This window comes from Mizuhopecten yessoensis, unplaced genomic scaffold (genome assembly GCF_002113885.1).
Source record: "Mizuhopecten yessoensis strain PY_sf001 unplaced genomic scaffold, ASM211388v2 scaffold917, whole genome shotgun sequence".
NCBI classification, from domain to species: domain Eukaryota; kingdom Metazoa; phylum Mollusca; class Bivalvia; order Pectinida; family Pectinidae; genus Mizuhopecten; species Mizuhopecten yessoensis.
Genome location: NW_018403786.1, coordinates 770132 through 793513, shown reverse-complemented (window position 1 = coordinate 793513; position 23382 = coordinate 770132). Strand labels below are relative to the sequence as shown.

Genomic DNA, 23382 nt, shown 5'->3' with positions numbered 1-23382 from the left:
ATATTTAAAGGTCGAAATGAATTAGTCCTTCTGTATCCATACACAAATATACTTTAAATACATGTATAAGTGTGTTTCTCTCTATATATATTTACAGCTTGACCTCTTTACATTTATTTACAGCTTACCATCTCTACCTTTATTTACAGCTTGACCTCTCTACATTTATTTACAGCTTGACCCCTCTCTACATTTATTTACAGCTTGAGCTTTATTTAATAACAGCTTGGCCTGCGTGAACTTGTTTACAGCTTGGCATTCCTTATCTATTCACAGCTTGGCCACTTTATATTCTTTTTCAACTTGATTTCTCTATAAAAAAAATCAAACTTGAATTAATTTTTTTACATCTGGGATTACATTAACACATGCACATATTTGAGTTCCAAGGTTTTTTTACGGGTTGGATGACTATATATTAACAGCTGTATATTTATTTACAGCTTTGCTCTCGGTTATTTACAGCTTTTTACATGTTTATCAATAAACCGCCTGTAGTCTGCATAATTCTTATTGCCTGAACTGGTATTGTTAATTTACAACTTTGATTTTCTATATTCATGAATAGGTTTGACTTTCTAAGTTTATAAACACTATGCACCCTTTAAACTTCTTTACAGATTTGATGTGCTCTATATATTTACTGTTTTATATGTTTATTAACCGTTTTGTATGATTATTTGCCGTTTGGTATGACTATTTAAAGTTTCATATGATTTTTACCGTTTTAGATGATTATTTACCACTGGTATGTATATTTACCGTTTGGTTTATTATTGTACAGTTTGAAATGCTTATTTATAAATGTGGTATGATTTTTTGCCGTTTGGAATTATTATTTACCGTTTGGTAAACTTATTTTACCTTTTGGTATGTTCATTTTCCGTTGGTATAATTATTTCTCAAACCATAATAGTTTGGTATGGTTATTAACAGTTTGGTATGACTATTTACCGTTTTATATGATTTATTTACCATCTTTTAATACCGTTTTATATGATCATTTTCAGCTAGGAACCTCTTTCAACTGCTTTCTGACATACAATGTCAGCAGCAGGAACATCTTGCTTCTAAACTTTGGCAATGTAGCCAAGTAAATCATATACGATAGTATATAATTTACTTGGCTATATAGTAAGCATATACTTTTGTGTGATTTTCACGCGATAGAAGTGAAAGAAGGCAAACCTATAACACATATTGTAGCTTCAGTCCTATGTAAAAGTACATTCATTGTGGGTTATAGATAAAGGTGTACCGAACAAACATTTGAACCAATTCAAACAGCTATTAAACCAAGCGTATACTATGGTGTGTATTGGTTGTCATAAATAGCATTTGGTGGGTTTTCCTCCTTCCACCTCTGTTGCGTATAACACTTCCTGTTTGCCTTTGGTGTGAAGTTGTAATGACCAAACTAAGGAAGAGATTCAATAAGGTAATGTAATTATCATTTATTGTAAATATATAGTTCCTACACTGTAATTGTTGATAATACTTATAGAACTCTGTTCATGTAGAACTTATATAACTGTGTTGTTGGTAATACATGATGAACTGTGTTGTTGATACTACTTGTAAAACTGTGTTGTTAATAAAACTTGTCAAACTGTGTTGTGATAATACTTGTAGAACTGTGTTAGGATAATACGTGTTGAACTGTGTTGTTGCTACTACTTGTAAAATTGTGTTGTTTATAAAACTTGTCAAACTGTGTTGTTAATAATGCTCGTAAAACTGTGTTGTGATAATACGTGTTAAACTGTGTTGTTGATAAAACTTGTCGAACTGTGTTATTAATAATGCTTGTAAAACTGTGTTGTGATAATATTTGTAAAACTGTGTTGTGATAATATTAGTTACACGGATTTTTGGCAGGGTATACAGGATGGTATGACCCTAAAGGGTTTCGTATTTCCTGAGGCCGATAGGCCGAAGGAAATACGAAATCCTGTAGGGTCATACCATCCCGTATACCCTGCCAAAAATCCGTGTAACGAATTTATTACCCCTTTGAGTCTTTTATAATAAAAACAAAGAAAGGCACAGTACCTCATTTAGTTTCGTTTTATCAAATTCCTCGAACTGTTCTTCCTGTTTCTTTTCTTTTAAATACGTCTTTAGCATGTTTGCCGCTCGTCTGTTCGACTTTTGTGTGTTATGTGGCACATAGTTAGGCCTTTTGGCGAGTATTTCCTCATCAGTATGCGAAGCGAAACGTTTTGCCATTTTGTTAACACGAAGCAGACGACGAATGCGAGTTGTCTCCCGAAGCCCGGTCGCAAGATTCAAAGACATGTGACCCGTATACCCCTTGTAAAATCACGTGATTCCACCGTATTACTGCTGAGAATCACGTGACATGACCGTATACCCCCTGATATTTTCGTATACCCCCTGAGATTTACGAATGCGGTTTGGTACACTGTAGTTTTTAACCAATCAGATTCCTAGATTTTTCTCAAAGGGGTAATAATACTTGTACAACTGTGTTGTTGATAATACTTGTAGAACTGTGTTGTGATAATACTTGCATAACTGTGTTGGGATAATACTTATAGAACTGTGGTAGTTCTACCTACAGAATTGTGTTTGCCGATAAAACTTACAAAATTGTATTGTTGAGTATAATTTTAGAAGTGTGTCGTGTGCGTAGCCTATTTATCAAACCGTGTTTTCTAAAACTTATGATTATGACACAATGTGTCTGTTTATTTTGTAAATGTGATTATCTTTGAAACATCCCAATAATCATTACTGGTATGCCATTTGCAGGATAACGTCGTGTTAAATCACCTTATAAAGTCGACATGGATGTTGTGTGTTTCTCCTTTGACTGTACCTTTAATGTCGATGGAAGTTCGAACTGTAGTACTACCGACCCAAAGTATTTGAAAACAACGAAATCAACGACATCTACACCAACTACCCAGCCTACTCCATTACCAACACGTCAAACATCACACCCGGTTGTTACTTCACAGAAACCTTCGGTTGTCACTTCACAGAAACCTTCGGTTGTCACTTCACAGAAACCTTCGGTTGTAATTACATCAGTACCAAAACCATCTCCTGGTAAACCATCTTCGACGCCATTATCTACAGGGAGACCCCCTTCGTCACACACATCTTCTCCGAAACCCACAGTGGCTACTACTGTGATCATTACAACCACTGCCAACAACAGTCGACTGCCAGATCCTCCACTGCCTCACAAAGGGACGTCACATCTGCCAGGTGACTCTGCTGGTGGAAAGTCAATCTACATACCGTGTTTGGTGGTGGGTTGTGTAGTAGTCTTCCTCTTCGTCAGTATTGGTGTTATACGTCGGCATAGAAACCGCAGGCGAAGGTAAGTAAGCCTACATAACTACATAACTAGTACCAACTAGTATGGTACTTTGACTTTATAAGCATACTTATAAAAAAAAAATATCATCAGAATTAATATCAATCATAAATGAATAACGGAAATATGTGTATGAACTATAATCAGATTTGCAAATTAATAACATTCCCCTGTCACCAAACGACTAAACCCTGGTGACTCATGGTTGATATACGAATTGAACACTCAAAGTTGAAAATACTTGTTTTTTATTATCTATATGATTTTTTTTTTTTATCTTAGATGGTATTTCTATTTATTTATAAACCATTTTACCGATTAACATAAGAAAAAGTTGGGGAAGTTATGAGAACTTGTCGTCCTTGATCAGATCCCCCTGAACTTGGTATGGAATACTGCAGCTGAATATGGGATGTCCTACATTTATAATCTTCCTTATAATGGACACTATGATAGGCTTGTATTGGACCATATTACTGGCTTGTATTGGACCATATTACTGGCTTGTATTGGACCATATTACCGGGTTGTATTGGACCATATTACCGGCTTGTATTGGACCATGTTACCAGCCTGTATTGGACCATGTTTCCGGCTTGTATCGGACCATATTACCGGGTTGTATTGGACCATATTACTGGCTTGTATTGGACCATATTACCGGCTTGTATTGGACCATATTACTGGCTTGTATTGGCTCATATTACGGCTTGTATTGGACCATATTGCCGGGTTGTATTGGACCATATAACCGGGTTGTATTGGACCATATTACCGGCTTGTATTGGACCATGTTACCGGCTTGTATTGGACCCTGTTTCCGGGTTGTATTTGACCATATTACCGGGTTGTATTAGACCATATTACCGGCTTGTATTGTCAACTCATGTATGATGTCATGTGTTTTATAACTGATAAATGCATATCATAACCTTCTTTAGGTTGTTTGATTGTTTGATTGATTGAATTTATTTCAAAATAAAAAAACCCGTTCTTGTTTCTTTGTAACAGTTCGGAGGACACACAACCATTACTTTCTGAAGCTGAAAGGGACCTTATTCTTGAAGATGCTTCATTCCAATTTAACGTACAGGTACGTAACATGTGCTTTCAGTAGACATGAAAACGGAATTCTTATATAATTGTATTCGTTATAGATACACGCATTCGTTTAATAGGATAGAAAATAATTCAACACTAGTATAACGTCCGATTATCCCTCACTTTTTATTTAATTTTCCATGATATATCATGACCATACATATTATGTTCGTTTGACTTATTTTCGATAAGTTATCTGATAATTTGTTGATTGATGGTAACCTGCTCAATAAATTTTACCTTCCACAATTATCATACAAAAACCCACTAGTTCTTCTTTATCATTTAATTTTTATATTTGTAGACGAGATATGTCCAACCCATTACAGGACACGATGACCAAAGATTTTCAATCGACGATAGCAGTGTCACAGAAGACAATGACTCAGAACGTCTTGGTCTGCAAGGTTCGAACGATAGTGATGATTTGAAAACATCACCAAGAGTTGATGTCGATGAAGTCAAATTTAATGCAAGCACTGTCCGTCAAAAACAACGAAAACATGGTGGCAATAACTCAGGGCTTGTTTGAAATACTCAGACGATTATGTAGTACAGAAGTTGGCTCGCAAAGAGATGGTAATATAATCAGATCAGGACTCGTGAGCTTGATGTTTGTTTCTGATGGGAAATATAGCCGATGCTAACTACTTGATGGAATCGTTTTATGGATCTTGCTACGTTTGTCTGGGACGAAACCTGTGTACATTTGCTAGATATAATGTGTTTATCCCATTGCAAATTAGAACACGTTCTCACACCATTGAATTGAAGTTTGTACATTATGTATTTTGATTTTCTTTTATTAAAAATATTTGACTTAATAGGTTGGTGAAGACTACGTTATGGTCGTCATTATTAACTCCAAATACTAACCAAGTGCTTCTGTTCTGTTATTGATGCAACTAATTTTACATTTGTAAGGTTTTTTTATCAAAGAAATATTTATTAATTAAAGTATTATAACTGAATGCATGTCTTTTCGTTAATTTACGTGAACGCATCAATATCATATTGTTGCATATCGCTCCATATCAAATATCATCCATAGAGACAATTTAACAAGGACACAAGACATGAAGTCATATTCTTTAAGATGATTCAAAATATTTTGACTTTCTAAATGTCATACTAGATGCAATAAACAAGAAAACTGTATTTGTTGTCGTATATTTATTACATGAAACATTAGCTGCGAAGAGCTATTCTTACGACAGAACATGTGAAAAGAAGTACAGGGGGCAAATATTTAACAAAACATGCAATAAGAAACAAGACGTACATCAAATTTGAAACAAACAGTATATATATCCAAAGCTAGAAAAATGCAGGAAAAATAGCATGCTAATAAAAGTTGAAAAAAATGAATTAGATAACAAAAAATCAATCAAATAAAAAACAACACTGAACTTTAACCAGATATTTGTTAAAATCATTTACGTATTTACACTACTGTATAACGTGAAATGTTCGTTGTGTATAAACATTCGTTGTTTTCGTGGTTGCTATTGAACCACGAAAACAAATACAACGAATTTGAAAGATGTACGTGCCTACTGTTTGAAAACGTAATATATCCACGAACGTTTGTACCACGAAACTAACTAAATGGCTTCAAATTACGAAGAAAAGTACCCACGAACATTTCGTGTTATACAGTGTGAGGTAATGTTTGATCAAAATGAGGATAATAATAAAAAATCAAAGTACATATAAAATATTTCATAGACATGATGTCGAGATAGACATACATGTCATGATTAGAAAGTATGTTAAAGTTTCGAGATCAAACATGACGTCTGCCGTTTAAATAGCATGACAATTGTCTTCATTGTATGATAATGATTGAGCGACAATACATTTAGTATTCACATCTCCTTCACAGTCAAAGTTACTTTTATACAAATGATCAGTATTCAAATATGTTAATTATTGTTACAACATTATAGACTTAACCTTTCTGTATTTCAATCCGTAAGCTATAATTTAAGAAACAAACAGCACATGTGCGTTTCTTACGGTTGTTTTTATAATGAGTTTAAGACAATGCTGAAAAAATAATTAACGAAGGCCGTTCTGATCTACTTCAATGCAATAATTCGACTTAAAAAGGAAATGCAGCCGAACGTATACTGTGTCAGCAACGGCTAGTAGAAAGACCGAAATCCTAAAACTTTCACTTTGACATTTTTGCTAAAATAACTGTACAATTCATCACTTTCTTCTAATTCTGTGGAACACGTTACCTTAATTTGTTTGTTGAAACTATTACATTACCCAAAATGTGGAAAACACATTAGACGAGATTCTCTTGGTTAATCCATTATTATGACTTCATCACATTGTGACTACATTATGGTACAATGTACTATGAGCTTTTTTAGAAAGTCACACCAGTAACTTCTGGTATAGTAATATCAATATAACAAGTAGACTGACAACACACACCTAAGGTATCAGTATAATCATAGAGTTGATGCCATACTAAACTACGTAACTGTGCATATGGACGTTATAATGAATTTATTGAGGAATATATTTCTCCAACAACCACTGTAGGTTTTCTCACTCATGACTCATTGAATAAACCTGCTAGTAGTTGGTAAACATTTTTAGTTTCGCATTAGTGGGTAACACCCTGGACGTGATTCCATTGATCAATCTTTGATTGGTGACGTCACGAAACAATGCTTTTTTACGTAATTTTCTATTGTGACGTCATGCTCCATGGTAATTGTCTCCTCATAGAACACACAAGGGAAACATGTGGTTTTTAATATAAAATAGGAACATTTTAGGAGAAACAGGTCCCCAAATTCGTGATGATTATTATCACGTTTATCTAACTCTCGTTTGGTTAGTTAATTTTCAAATTGTTAAAGACACTCGGTAAACCTCGTGTCTTTATACAATTTGAAGATTAACTAACCCGAGTTAGATTAATATGATAACCAACCATCACTCGTTGGGGAACCTCTATTTATACAGGTGTACCGAGCTTACTTTTAAAGCTGTTAAAACAGTTATAAAACCCATGAAGAATTGGACCGTATTGAATAGTGTGTATCGGATGTTATTAATAGTACTTGGAAGTCTTCCAATTGAGTTTCGTCCTCAACTTCCTGGTAGCCGCCTTAGTGGAGTTTTATACCCCTAGCCAACAACGTCAGTCCACAAGGTAATGTTAATTACATCTATTGTTTTGGTCTTAGTTTTTTTAACATCAATATAGAAACATGTTTTTAATGATAACAGAGACATGTTGTTAATAATCCGTAAAGAAATCAGTTGTTGAGAATACTTATATAACTGTGATGCTTAGAATACCTATATACTGTGTTGTTTAGAATACCTATTGACTGTGATGTTTAGAATACATGTAGACCGTGTTGTTGAGAATTCTTCTATTACTGTGTGTTTAGAAAACCTATAGACTGTGTTGTTGACACTATCTATAGACTATGTCTTTTTATTTAGAATACATACATAACTATGTTGTTTAGAATACATACCGAATGTGTTGTTGAGAATATCAATAAACTGTAGTGTCGAGAATACCTACTGACTTTGTTGTTGAGAAAACTTATATAACTGTGTTGTTTAGTATAACTATAGACTGTGGTGTTGATACTACATATAAAACTGTGTTGTTGAGAATACCTATAGACTTTGTTTTTGAGAATATGTATACAATTGTAAATTTAGACAAGTTATAGACCAGTGATATCTAGAATAATGTGTCTGTTTATTTTGGAAATGTTAATATTTTTGAAATATTTATTACTGGTATGTCATTAACAGGGTAACACCGTGTTAAATCATTTATTAAGTCAACATGGATGTTTTGTGCTTCTCCTTTGACTGTACTTTCAATGACGAAGGCAGCTCGAACTGTAGTACTACCGACCCAAAGTACTCGAAAACGACGACACCTACACCAACTACCCAGCTTGCGCCATTATCGACATCACATCGCACAGCAACGGCTTTGACATCTATATCTACACCAATTACACCTGAACCAAAACCATCTCCAGGTAGATCATCTACGACGACAGTACCTACAGAGATACCAACTTTGGCAAACCCATCTTCTCAGAAACCTACAGTTGTGACTACACCAAAAAGTTCTATATCAACTTTGACCACTGGGACCTTACCACATACAGTAACGACTAGTGTGAGCGTTACAACCACTGCCAACAACAGTCGACTGCCAGATCCTCCAATGCCTCACAAAGGGACGTCACATCTGCCAGGTGACTCTGCTGGTGGAAAGTCAATCTACATACCGTGTTCGGTTGTGGGTTGTGTAATAGTCCTCCTCTTCGTCAGTATTAGTGTTATACGTCGGCATAGAAACCGCAGGCGAAGGTATGTAAGCTTAAATAAATTACCATTATTAAATAGTATTGTACCTTGGATGTATAAACTGGCTTGAATGAGAAAAGACTAAAGTATATGCTAACTCAATTCTTAAAATTCAATAGTTATTGAAACTAATTTATGACCGCAATTGTATAAAGTATAATGAAGGTCACTCAGTGCCCCATCAAATGTCTTATATTAAAAATATAATTCAGCTGTAAACATAACGACTATACCGTGGCGGTTTCTACATATCACTGACTCGCTGATATATAGTTTTTCTTCAAACTTCAAAAATGATTTTTCTATTTTATTTTTATTAAAATAATGGCCTTTTTCGTTTGGAGGGTATTTTACCAACGAACATCAGTAATGTTAACATGTCAACATGTACTCCCTGATAATATCTCTTAGATTGTGTTGCAGCATTAACGAATTTGGTGATTTATTACCATATATAAAACAGGACTGATTAAGTAGTTCCCTCTCCACTCGCTTTTGTTCCGCGACATGTTTGTTAACATCACTTTTATTACTTTTCACATGACGTTTCACTGACATTTTACCTATATGTAATCCTCGTACTTTGGTATGACAAATTAAGATAAAAAAATGCATTAATTGTTTTGTATACATGATAAATTGGCTTGAGGGAATAAAGGTGATTTTTTTGGTCAAATTTAAGATTTTAAGACAAGTTCATAAAACAATTTATTGCAGGGTTCGATTTTTGGGGGAAATTATTCTGTTCTATATTTATACCGCCCTTTTTATATGTCTTCTATATGACAAAACACTTGTTTACAGAATTATGTTACCCGAAACTTTAAGAAACATGTATATGTCCTGCTTTAGATATTACACCTCATATACAATTCTTCTATGAAAAACCTACTTATAGTTGATTTATATTTATATGATACTTATACAATTTCATTATTGTGAAATTTATCTCACTGATTTCCATGTCCATGATCAACTCTGATTATCATGTAATAAATATGTAGGATTTTATGCGGTTTAATTATGATATCTAGTTATATGAATATAATTTCGTACTTATGATTGATTGATCGATTTATTGATTGATTGAGAATTTTTTTTAATGCACTTGTGTCTTTGTTAACAGTTCGGAGGAGAGACAGCATTTGCATCCTGATAGTGGCATCAGTTTTGACGTTCATCCGTTCGAAATTATCGACACACAGGTACATAACATATACTTTCAGTTGTAGATCTAGAAGGATAAACAATGATATTATTTATCGTAAATACACTCAGTAGTTTAATAGGAGAAACATAACCTTTCAATGATTTTGACAATAATATTTCATTTCATTAGCATTTGATTAATAAAAATCAGGTGGAATTAGAAAAAAAATATATAAATCCTTTCTTCATTAACATGCATCTTTTTGAACCATGTGTTGTAGGTTTGTTTATCAGCAGTCGCTACCTCTCAAGGCAATACTGATATTCGGAGCAGGCTATTGAATACCAAATCATCATTATATATTATTGATTGACCACTATATATTGTCTGCTGTTATCTTACTGTTATTATCTGTTGATAGAGTTTGTTATATTGTCGATAGAGTTATCAACTGGCTCAAATCACTCATGATTCTAGTGTCCGTCATAATATACAGACATGTAATGACAGAATATCTTATATTTTGTGTTGATTGATTATAATCCGCTCATAGGAACTGTTTCTCTCTCAATCATCTTTCACAGGTCATATTACGAACACATTTGTGTTATTTTTTTGTTCTAAACATGTAAATTTTATGTTTGCAGAGGGTTCAACCAGCTACATTAACAGCTAATGGTGACCCCATGTTTTCGGACGTCCCCTTAGATGACGATATCAGCGACACGGAAGGAAATGAAGTTGAACGTATTGACCTGATTCACCTTAGTTCGGGTGAGAGTGATGACTTGGAAACATCACCAAGAGTTAATTTCGATGAAGTCATATTTGATGCAAGCACTGTCCGTCAAAAACATCATAACCATGGTGTCAATAACTCAGGAGTTGTTTGAAATATTCAGCCGATTTCTTTAGTACAAAAATGGCCCTCAAATGGATGCTAACAACATTCATGTAAAAGACTTGGTTTTTGACATAGTCATTTGTCTCTGATGGAAAATAGGCTTTGCTATTTCCTTTGTTGAGGGAATCTGTATATCCGTCTAATAAAAGATAAGTCACACAATGTTTCCCTTGAACGATGATATCTACGTACACTGGTCAAACATAATGTAAGTCGTCACATTGCAAAATAAAATATAATATATTTTTGGTTAATCGCTCAGACATCAAATACAGATACACGCCACTCTGTTATAAACGCACGTGCTACGATATATTCCTCAAAGATTGACGTAACAATTCATTATGGCGCTTTTGAGATTCGTCTCTCACACAATTCATTTGAAGTTTGTATTTTACTGACATCGTGCTTATTGTGTGTCTTGTGGTATCGTTGTCCGTAACCTGATACTCATTTAGCATCTCAGGTGCCAATATTTTCCCTGGATAACATACAAACGCGTTGCATATACATTTATATTGTGCCACTTAAAACGTAATAGAAATACATAGGTTCCCACACACCTATATTATGCAATGTAATCTAGATATATAAATAATTTTCACATGCTGTCTTTCAAATGTGTATATACAGACGTATAAAGCATTATGCTAAGTGGCATATGTGCGGGAATCGGATACTAGTTAACTTTGTTCGTATAAGAGTGGCTTGATGTCTTTCTTTATTTCTTCAAATATCTTAACTTCCTGTTGATAATTCCTTAAGGAAATCGTCTTATGCTAGCTATACAAAAAAGGTAATATTTCCCGTTAACATGAATAGATCTTTAAACTTCAAGTTTTATTTATTGTTAATTCATGTTTGAATCATGAAATACGTTAAACAGCAAAGGTACATACCGGCTATTATGGTGACGATGTATCGAATGTAACATAATGCACAAAATCACAGGTATATCGATAGCATAATTTAAATTGCTGTGATGTTATTCATCAGTACAAATAGGTACAGCTTAATCTAAATATGAAAAGGACAATGAATTGGTATAGATTTCCTCTGAAATTAGGTTTAACTAGCATATGTCATATTCAATCTGATTATGTTAATGTTCAATACAACATATCGTATAAGGCAATGTTATATGTACATACAATTTGAATAGTTTTAACAGGAAACTATGCATAGAATCAGCTGAGCTATATCATAAGCAGGGGAGATAGGTAGAACGCTGTCGAGTGAAATAAAGTTAAAAATGATGAAATTAAATTGTCTTACAGTTAAACAAATATTGACAAGTTGGAAATGGTCCAGCGAAGGGCAGCGCGCAATGTGCTCAATAAGCACTGGTACAACCATCGTACCTCCAGTGTGCCAGAAATGTTGGACCACCTAAAGCTGCGCCCTCTAGCAGATAGACGTAGAGATGCTCGTCTGACCATGCTTCATAACATTGTAAACCAGAGAGTCGCTATTGTAAAATCAGACAGATTAATCCCTACAGTTAGAAAATCCCGAACAAACCACCAGTTTTCGTATCAAATTCCCCACTCAAAAACCCAGACCAGAAAGGCATCATTCTTCCCTCGAACTATACCCGAGTGGAATAAACTTCCACCTGACATTATTTCGAGCCCCACAACGGAACTATTCAAATCAGCCCTCTACCGTCACCTTTCAAACGCAAATTAGACCATCTCGTATCTTTCAAAAGCAATCTCTTTCCATGTTTCACTCCTCGTCTGACATTTTATCTTCAAATTGTTGAAGATGGTCAGTACCATTTAGAAATAGAAGTAGAAGTTTTGGAATGTGGTAGCCAATATTGTCATATGAAGATATGAAGCTAAATAAGCTATGGTACGGGAAAAGGCAGTTTATATTTAAAACATCTTCGGAAGTAAACCCCGTGTGTAGATATAGTCGTGATGTTGATGTGACATAACAAATAAAACCGATTGCATAATCACCTGAAGAAACTGTAATCACGGAAAAGACTGGGTTTATATTTCACCTTACAGCGGTAGTTGTGTGTTATATAGCATACCGGTTGACTATTTTAGTACTTTGTAAGGTTAATTTACCTGTGTATAAGTTTGTGACGTAGGGGATTATCATGGGGGACTCTGTATGTTGTATTGCATTGATGTTTGACGTTATACAAATTCATTTAAAGTGTAATTTGTAGTGATGTAAGTTTGTTTATAAATACAGATCAATGATAACATACGAGAATTATATTTCATTGTAAAAAGATCAGACTGTAAAATGTTAACAAGCAATTGTACAATGGTTTATACCTTGAATGATCGTGTCTGACCGAATCAACACGACCTGTTTAACAAAATAAAAATTTAGATCAAACATATGTAGTTTTTGATTTCATAAACATGATATTGACTCATAGACCGTGAAAAAATGCATAAAGCCTAGCACACATTTACACAGACACTTCCCGATCTATTTATACACGTTTTGTCACGATTTGAAAGTTTGATGCTATTGCTAATACGTGTTGTTCGTGTTTGGTCTGACAGTCTTTCTGTTTGTTCTCTTGACATTCCAAGTGTATTTGATCAGAAGATATTGCAGTTGTACAAGGCATACATCTAATTGCTAAGTAGAAGCATTTAAAAACAGAAGACAGCTTACAGTGAGAACTAATGAAACGATAACATTCTAAGTTTACTCCCTGAACTTAAACTGGATCGGCACTCGTGACCTCGACTGAATACACACCACTAGCCAACGAGGATACTTCCGTATCATAACCATATACCCCTTCGACATCATATGAGATATAGGTACTCGGACGTTTATGTGATTTAATATCCACTAACTAGCTCATTCCAGGACGGTTTGTTTAATCTCTTCACGAGGATATACCTGAAGGATGTTCGACTGCAGAGACCGTGAGTAGATATTGTGTTCGGAAAATTTTGTGATTTATGTAGGGCAAACACCCAGACTGTATACAAGTTTGGGTATGGGGGGTTGGGTGGGGGTGGATATAAATCTTCCAGCCCAATTGTTTTATCTACGAACGATTTTCCCTTTTTAATGCACTTGATAAAATGTGTATTGGACTTTTTAGAAACTATAAATGACCTTCAAATCCCAGTAGACCGATGTGATACGCTTAAAAATCAGCATAACCAGTTTACTAGTAACTACATTTCTCCGTTATATAGTATGTGTTATGCAATACTGCGTTTGATTGACACACGTAGTCCAAGTTCAGAAATGAAAGACATTATACGTGGCATTTTGGGAAAATTCCCTCTTAAGTAGTACTAAATAGCACATTAATGTAACCCTATAAATGGTATTAATTTTGGAAAGCTGTTTTTGCCATTGTGATGACTTAATGGAAATGAGTTAGGAAAAACGTCAAAATCATTTATTTTTGCTATCAGTGGAAGAGATCTTTCACTGGTTTTGAAAGATTTAATTTGTTTTACTTTACAGAAGTCATATATATTAACTGGACTTATACGGGTCAAATTAAAATTTGGTTAAGTTCATGAAATGTTGTAATGGTATTAGTTCGATGATGTTCCATGGAAATTAATCAATCTAAATTATATTTTGTGAAATATTACTGAATTAACAAATTAAAAAAATATGCATTAAATAGAAATATATGCATACCTAAATACCACAATGTACTGAACTGGATTCTACATTAGGCTTACGCCACCTTTAATATTCAGATATCATGTCGTTTATCAGAACGACAGTGGAAATGTTTCATGACAATTACACATTAACTAATAAACCTGGAACGGAACTAATACATATATTATATTATTACAGATTCGCGCAAACGGTGTCCAAGAACGTCTACCAAACCAAGGTATCACTAACATCTTGCATATCGTTTAAAAAATATGTCCCATGTATATACAGGATTATAATTTAATACTGTTCTGTCTATAAAATATACCTATCGATAGTGCATGGTAAGTTAAACGTCTTAACTGTGTAACATTGTCACAATAACTTTTTATAAGGATCACCGTCAATTAAAATGTAAATGTAATTGATAAAGAACGAATTATCTCTAAATACAGCAATAGAACTATATTCATAAGTAAGTCTCGGGTGCATTCATCACAATTCGAGATAAGAATGATGATCTCATTCATTCTTATTCAATAAAATACACATCGGAGTCTGTTGTTTTCACCATCCATTGCTATTTAAAGGTTAGAATTGAAAATGAAAATACGTTTTCCTTTCTCTTTCTAGTTCTAATGAACAACAAACTACACCTCAGCCGAATGGTGTCAATGCAACAGTTATCGCCCTTGGTGTTGTAGCGGTCATTGGTATTCTGTTGTTAGCTGTCGTCCTCGGAATTATCATTTATCGACGTATGAGGTACAATGGATATTTAATGAACGCCAATATTTATTCACAAGTCAACCATCCGACGTGCTATTTTATTTATCTCTATATTTAAGCTGACAAACTATTATTCAAACACTTGTTAATAAGTTTAGAGTAATATCTAAAATTGTTGATCTTGATATATCAACATGTAAAAAAGATCGAATTAAATGCACGTATTACACTGAAGTCTGCATAAAGAATAGTTCACAATGCCGCTTCGAAATTCCATTCATATTTGTTCCCAGTTAATATAAATTATTCTGCCACTACAATTGATTTGCATTATAAAAAGCTAAGAAAACCTAGACGAATTCGGAAAAAAATGACCAATAGATCCTTTAAACATTGACTGGTCAGTATCGTAACTGGATAAGAAAATGGCTCGATTAATTGGGTTCGACATTGTATTGATGAAAACCTTGAATATTACTGTATACAATAAATGAAAAATTATAAATCTTCATTGTCTATTTACACAGAACACAGAAACCAAAGACGAACTTGGAGGTGAGTGTTGGGAATGTTAAAGTTATGTGAAATGGGATGTTCCTTTGTAAGTGCAGATATCGAAACTATAATAATAAAGATATATGACAGTAAACAGTTGTACACGCTTTTTGAAATATGGTTAGAGCGTAGCTGGTTTTTTTCCTTTATCATTTATTAAGAGTAAAAACAAAACAGTAATGATGACATTCGGGTAACCTATGAAAAACAACAAGAGATTACCGAAGTGTCAATGAAACCATAATTCGAACCTCAGGTCAAGTCCAAGTAATGTCACGTCCTCATATTGAGAACTTCGCTAGTGACAGAGAAACAACAAAACACACTAATAAGTATAATCAACCTTCATATCACACGAATAAAGAAACATTTACCCTGAAAGGACCAAGGATAATAAGACAATGTGTAACTGCTTCTAAATGCATATCCGTAAACCATAATATAAACAATAAGTAACATACTCTCATTCCTACAAACAAATCATGTCTTAAATAATAAATAAAAAATAAACAAGATTACTATCCGAATGTGCACTCAAATACACCTTACAAATGAATCTTTATTACATTTCCAGCCACCTGTACAAATCCAAAATCTCAGTGGAAGTTTGGAAAACAAATATTCCGATATGGATGAATTTAATTCTGGTAAGTGCATTGGGAACCACTCTGAAGTGGAGTATTCTTCATGTCAGGAAAATGATAACACTGACAACATTTACAATCGTATCGACGAAGGTAGTTCAGGAAGGCGCTGCGAATACGACAACGCCATCTTCATTGACAGACAGGTAGATACGGAGAGGAACGACCATACCCCTGGTGATGATACTGGTGATGATACATACAACACATTACACAACATGGCAGAGGATGAAAACACTGACGACTACGCTCACGCCAGAGTGGTCAACAGTCTACAAGAGAGTTCAATGGAGGAGGGTACACTGGGAGAGAACAACGATGACTATGATAGGTTGTCTCACAAACCTAACAACATAGGTGTGAACAGTTCTGAGAATGACTACGATCACATGGTCAAAGGTGAAGTACTTCCGTCTTACTTTTAATAACAGGATGCCTGAAAATATTAGAAAAAATGACACGGGTAGCCCCTGAGGAGAGATTGAAAACGCACTTGTGATACATAGGGGGTTATACATCTAGGACTAAAGAAGAATAAAGAAAGAAAATAGTTGTTTTAAGAGGGTGTAGGAAATTTCTATAGTACACCTCATTTTACCTGTCAACTTTCAAGCACAAAAAAGCTCTCAAAACCAACAGACAACAACATGAACGACTATGAAATGTAAATTCAATTGTTTTTACGTAGGAAGGAAAATAAAGTAACGTTTGGTGATGAGGTGACCATGATGCCCTTCTTAAGGTTAACGTCACCATGAAGAGCCGAAAAACAATCAGTTATGTATTCTATTTTAAGTGATGGAGTGCAGATTGCAATAGAAAGTAGAAATAAGACTTGTTTTTCCTTGCTTATGAAAAAGAATGATTAATGTGTATACTATAACCAATAAAATAAACATAATAATATGTACTATTACACTTCTGTCACATTATTCAATTTCATACTTATTTACCATATAACTGTACGTGTGTTAGATGTATGGTTGTACGTTGATTGCGTGATATCCAGTGAGTTCATCCCAACGGTGTTTATCATGTTGGAGTTATCACCCCTGATCCTTTAAAATAGTATTACTCTCTGTATATAATTTTTCATTTCAAAGTACCCTTAAATTACTATATCAATATTGAAACAACATTGTTAATATGTTAGATAGAGTTTAGAGCCACTCATGGAAATAATTTATATAGGTTTTTCTATTATTCAATCCATTTTACTATTACACCTGTCAATACAATTTGTTGATTTGAAAAAAAATATGTTTGACATACCTAACCGTATAATTTATGTAATCACACAGCCATCCTCCATTACCACTTATGTGAATGGTTATTTTTTATTTCCTACGTTTTGGCAAACTTCCTGAAAAAAAAACCCCAGGGAATAACTTACACATTTCACAAACATACCTTGAAATTGCACTTACTGCGTGTTACAAATTAACATAACTTTGAAGTATTTATAAACATTGAAGACCGTAATACGAGCATGAAATACCAGTTACAATTGTAACCAGCTGAATGTTTATTTCAGATAGCAATCTACGTATATAGAAACTTCCATCAGTAATGTTCAGTCAAGCACGTTCAGTTGAGATACATGTACATGTAACAGGGGTATTTATTTTACTCAGTGTAAATAGGATAAATGTCTAATGGTTTCCTGTAAAATACAATATATATTTCACGATTGCGAGCGCGAGTAAAATATCGGTATATTCGGCCGTACGAGTATCCGTAATGTTTTGGAGTTATATATACCATAGTATAACAGTTATTTTATACACATCAGTGTATATATTACAACTGATGCCGGTTTTTCCACAACTCATTTCACTGAGACAGTTATATCAGGATATTATTTAAGCAAAGCACATGCATATTACAACCATTTGCCTCTACAAATATTTTTAAATATGGTAGCTCCTGGATATTGAATATTATATTGTGTCAACTGGAATACCACCAGTCATCTGAACTCAGATTAATAGAAGGATCATCTAACAAGTTCACCAATCGCCTAAGTAGGCCTCAATAGGCAAGTTTATTTTATTTATTATCTAACGAAATTGATAATATCATATACGATACTAATACCATGGGAGATATGAGGATTAGCATTGAATCTCATAAACATATTATCTCTTGTGCCCTGGAATATATTTAAACATCTGGGAATTAAACTATACTGCAAATCATCTCATTTGTATTTACTATTTTATTATACAGATCTGATGTAATCGGTTAGAATGACACTGTGTGTAGTGACAGTGACTTTGGTGTGTCATATCTGATGTAATCGGTTAGAATGACACTGTGTAGTGACAGTGTCTTTGGTGTGTCATATCTGATGTAATCGGTTAGAATGACACTGTGTGTAGTGACAGTGACTTTGGTGTGCCTCTAACCAAACACTGGACCCGCTCTGTTAAAATATCTGTATACTAATACTTAATCTCTGTGTACGTGTATTCATATCTCAGCTGACTATTTATATTTTTCTGTATTTACATAAACATACATTCATACCTATCATTCTTTGCGATAAGTAGTTTTAAATGTCCATGTGACGGTAAAAATATAAACAAAGCAAAACACGAAGACTAGCATAATCAGCTAGCGCTTTCGCCCATCTTGGGACTCTTCAGGCGATTGTTTTTTTTTGTGACGTCATAAATGGAGTACACATACTTAAGACGTCAAAAATAATGACATCATAAACAAAGTACACATAATGCGGATGTCTAGAAATTGCGACGTTTTAAAAAGATTACATGAATGTACTTGCATTAAATGCGTCAATGAAATATATGGAAAAAGAAACGGAGCATATTACAAATGCTCAAATGAAAACATTGTTCAATAGTAAAAGTGAAAAAACATCTGATAGTAAAAATGAATTTCAAAGCACAATACTTAGTTCATCCGAACATATTAAACATACGGTATTTGTAAATTTAAAATTTATAAGAGGTGCTCGAAATTTCCCGCGTTCAAGCCCGGTTTTAGAATTTTAATAAACATGTTCTCTTTTAACTCTCTTGCAATAGTATCTGATGTGTTCATTTGGTCAATTGTGAAATTGATAATTTGTAACTCGTTTCACCATTTGTCAACTTTAAGTTTTTTTGCGACACATCTATTAAAAAAATTATTTTTGCTTCAATCTAAGTAAATGAGACACCATCACAGCAACTTTACTTGCATAAAATGTTGAAACATTTCAACTACCATTTTGTTTTAATTTCAGTGCAAACAAATATTCATAATTTCTCAACAGAATTAAGTATTTATTATAGAATAAAACGAAAGTGAATTATCACCTGTCACATAAAAAAAAGTATGAAACTGCGATAATATCAACTGTTGCTACAGAAATAAGGTTTTAACGTCATGATCAATCTCGGCAGGTCCATCAGGAGAATTCCGCCGAGTATCACGGTCAGAAACGTTACTCCTAGATACCCAACGTAAGCCGAGGAGGGACGAGGATCACTGGCACTTGTCCTCGCTCTTATCGTCGAGGATAACGTCTCTTCATTTACTTCGGTTTCCTTTTTTAGGTTGTCCAGTTTGGCCTGGAGTTCCTTAGTGATGTTGACGATAGGGTATATAACTTCAGTACGGCTGACATCACAATCACAAGGACATGTAGTGGTGTCTCCGGTGATGTCTGTTGTCCGCAAATTGATGGCATCAGCTGAGACATCTGTAGTGATTTCTGTTGTAGGAACACTTGTTGTGGTTTCTGTTATTTTAAAACACCAGAAAATATGTTATTCACCAAAAAAACATCGATTTATAAAGTTGCTGAAACTCAATAGAAACGATAATGTGAGATTAAAAAGCCAAATGGTTATATTTTAATATGTATCTTCGGATGAGTTTTGTATTTCATTCAAATTTTATTTTCTTCGGTCATATGTTAAATCGAACGAATACTGCACTTCATTGTTTACATTACTCATTCTACAATTTTTTAGTCTATATTTTCGAAAGAAATACAAAAAATTCAAGCACGCACGAAAAAAATTGTATCTTTTGTCGGATGAAGAATAAAGCTACATTCCTGGAATGTATTCCGTCTTTGCGTATTGCAGAGTTATCTTCTCTTGGGAGCAGGTATTGATAGGTACGTCACTTGTTTGTGAGAGAAACGTCATCAATGTTTGAGAAAACGACGTAATTTTCTCATACAGAACAATGACGTAACAATCAATACCTGCTCCCAAGAGAAGATAACTCTGCAATACGCAAAGATGGAATATGGGCTGGTCAGCCACCGTTACTTGTACCGAGTGACGCATAACAAGTCAATTAATTATCCTGTAGTGTCCTGTGTGAGTTTTATCATCATGGTTTGAAAGGTGATATTTTTGTCCATATAAAGCAGGCAATCTTAAATGAAATTCTGGTCTTAATGCTCTTTTTCAGTCTTTTAAAACAATTGAATCCATTCCAAATTCACAAAATGTTAATGAAAACACTACAAAGCAAGATTAATATTATATATATCTGCTCTGATGTAAATAAAAAATCCTTAGTCAATCTATCTTTATTCAAGTAACTAATAGTTAAAAATTCAGATACTATTATTTATCAACGTTCAAAAACAATAAAAATGTTTGACTTGAATCTCCATCTTTGAATATTAAAATGCTACGCTGTGTAAGGAATTTTTAAAAAGTAAATGGAATGCATCAACTATGCATTTGATATTTTATTCTATGTATGTACCTGGTATATAGGGTGTCGAACACAGTGCGTGCAACTCCACTGAGCAAAGACTATTATGGAATTTTCCTGTGTCAGTGAATATCGCCATGCATTCTTCATTGTTATTTGGCTGCTGGTGTTCAGTATCCCATTCTACCCAGGATTGTACGCTACCTGTTCCCTGTATTGTGATATCTCCTTGTGAAGTTATCGTGTATCCGACATATGCAAACATCCAACTTAAAGGAATGAGCAATTGGAATTACATATTTTATAATATGCAGTATAAACATACATGTATGCATTGTTATTCAAGTAAAAGATGATAATTTGCTTTCGGATCTTTTCGTTTCACTTAGAGATCTATTAAAGAGTTTTTGTCTCTGAAAAACAACAAATTTAATATGTTAAAGACAACACAGACTCCTCTTATCAATCTTCATACATGTACGTTCTTATGAATATTGAAATACGTCATACAAATGTGTTTAATAGATTATAAACTATACAATATTATAAGACTCCTTCATGCCCACGGGTGTACGATAGGGAAGTTCCACCAGAGGGATTTTCAAATTTGGTAAAACCCGAGGCTGTACCGAGGTTTTTTGTCAAATTTGATAATCCCGAGGGTGTAATTTCCCAATCCTACACCCTTGGGCATGAAAGAGTATTTTTCTCTCATTCCAATCACCAGAATAAGCTCAGAAACCATGAAAATGCGTATGGACTGGCCACTATTTTGAAAATATCAATTTTTCCCTAAAGCTTTTTAGACGAAAACGAATTAGCCAGCCATATTAAGCATACCCCATATTTGCAAATAGTGTTTGCGCAGAAAAAATAATCACATGTCTCTAACGTACGGTAAATATATAATAACAGGTTGTATTTTCATCACGTCGCCTTTTCCGCATTGTGGCACCGGAGAGTTCTAAATTGATGACGTCACGTCATTGTTGAACCATTGTGACGTCACGTCATGTGAAATGGGGTGTACGATAGAAATTTCCTACACCCCTTTCTTACCCTGGACAGCTCTATCTTACACTTTGGCAACAAAGAAAATGCCCTACATAAAATGATATGAACTTTATTAACATTGTATATCTTGAACTACGAAGAACAGTGAAGTGAATACCAATCTTAATGGTCTTTATAGCTCATCCTCTCTCAAACCTTCTAAATATTTTCCTTATTCGAATACATTATATCTCTTAACAGATAGAGCGGTAATTCAATTGTTGCCATGCATGCATTATAATTAGATGTGTTCCATTAATATTAATTGATTAGGAAAATAATGACAAATCAGCCAAAAATCTATCATTTATCATACATGATAGGTCTGACGTAAACATATTATGTAAGAAGCGAACCCGAATAAGAGTGACGTAACATGTAATGCGACCGTACGTGTAAGCGTTTGATTATTAAAAGAATTAGTGTAATTCCGCCTCATTTTGAATATTACTGACGTCACCAATCCATGACTGAGTTCTTGAGAAAAGGCACAAAACTATCTGAAAGTCATTGCTTCGTTCGATGGTTATTATTTACAACTGATATGAATGAGTATTGGGATAATCCTATTGTATTTTGATGTTTGAGTCTGTATACTGTGATTATATAACCGTCAAAATCAGTTTTACTGGCTCCGCAACGCGTCGATAGCAAAACTCTTTACGACAGAATAATCAAGATGTATTTATCCGCAAATCTTCAAATACTTAAGGGTTATCCCCTATTTATATTGTGATACTAAACAAGAATATGAGATAATAAAATACATACTCCCCAAGCTGTTGTTTTAGAAAATCCGAGGCCACCAAGAGAGCATTCTCGTTCGGAATGTACGCCAGTGCACCATTATCTAGCTTGCATTTGGCTTCACTAGATGTAGCATCTTGTCGTGTGCTTTTTAACCAGTAGCATATTTTTGTACCGCCAACGTCGACAGACACTTCACACAGAGGAACAGTACCTACAATTATGTTAACGGGAGGAAATATTTATGTTCAAAAAGATTGTTAACACCAAAAAAGCAAAGGCCGTCAAAAAGAAAGCAATTCTAATGCCAACTGATTTATGAGTTTGATATTTTGTCCCAAAATTTTGAGAGAAATGTAAATATTGAATATTGTAGCAAGTCATCATTCGAAGTTTTGTACGGTTTGTGCTATGTATACTAGAACTATATAATGTTTCGTAAAATACATGTATATTTTACCTACCTAAATGGCAAATG

At 34.1% G+C, this 23382-nt stretch overlaps 3 protein-coding genes across 3 annotated transcripts; all 3 read left to right on the top strand.

The window, feature by feature from the left end:
* Positions 1–1339: 1339 nt before the first annotated feature.
* Positions 1340–5600, top strand: LOC110454702 (endochitinase A-like). Its single transcript, XM_021504358.1, has 4 exons — positions 1340–1438; positions 2776–3352; positions 4361–4442; positions 4755–5600. The coding sequence occupies exons 2-4, from the start codon at positions 2811–2813 to the stop codon at positions 4980–4982; spliced, it is 852 nt and encodes a 283-aa protein (XP_021360033.1). The 5' UTR covers positions 1340–1438; positions 2776–2810; the 3' UTR covers positions 4983–5600.
* Positions 5601–7533: 1933 nt separating this feature from the next.
* LOC110454691 (endochitinase A-like) lies at positions 7534–12141 on the top strand. The gene is made up of 4 exons (XM_021504346.1): positions 7534–7628; positions 8252–8824; positions 9948–10026; positions 10619–12141. Exons 2-4 carry the CDS (start codon positions 8286–8288, stop codon positions 10862–10864), a joined length of 864 nt encoding a protein of 287 aa, XP_021360021.1. The 5' UTR covers positions 7534–7628; positions 8252–8285; the 3' UTR covers positions 10865–12141.
* Positions 12142–13357: 1216 nt separating this feature from the next.
* On the top strand, positions 13358–18695 carry LOC110454683. The gene is made up of 5 exons (XM_021504334.1): positions 13358–13784; positions 14689–14728; positions 15124–15255; positions 15747–15774; positions 16349–18695. Exons 1-5 carry the CDS (start codon positions 13766–13768, stop codon positions 16841–16843), a joined length of 714 nt encoding a protein of 237 aa, XP_021360009.1. The 5' UTR covers positions 13358–13765; the 3' UTR covers positions 16844–18695.
* Positions 18696–23382: the final 4687 nt, after the last annotated feature.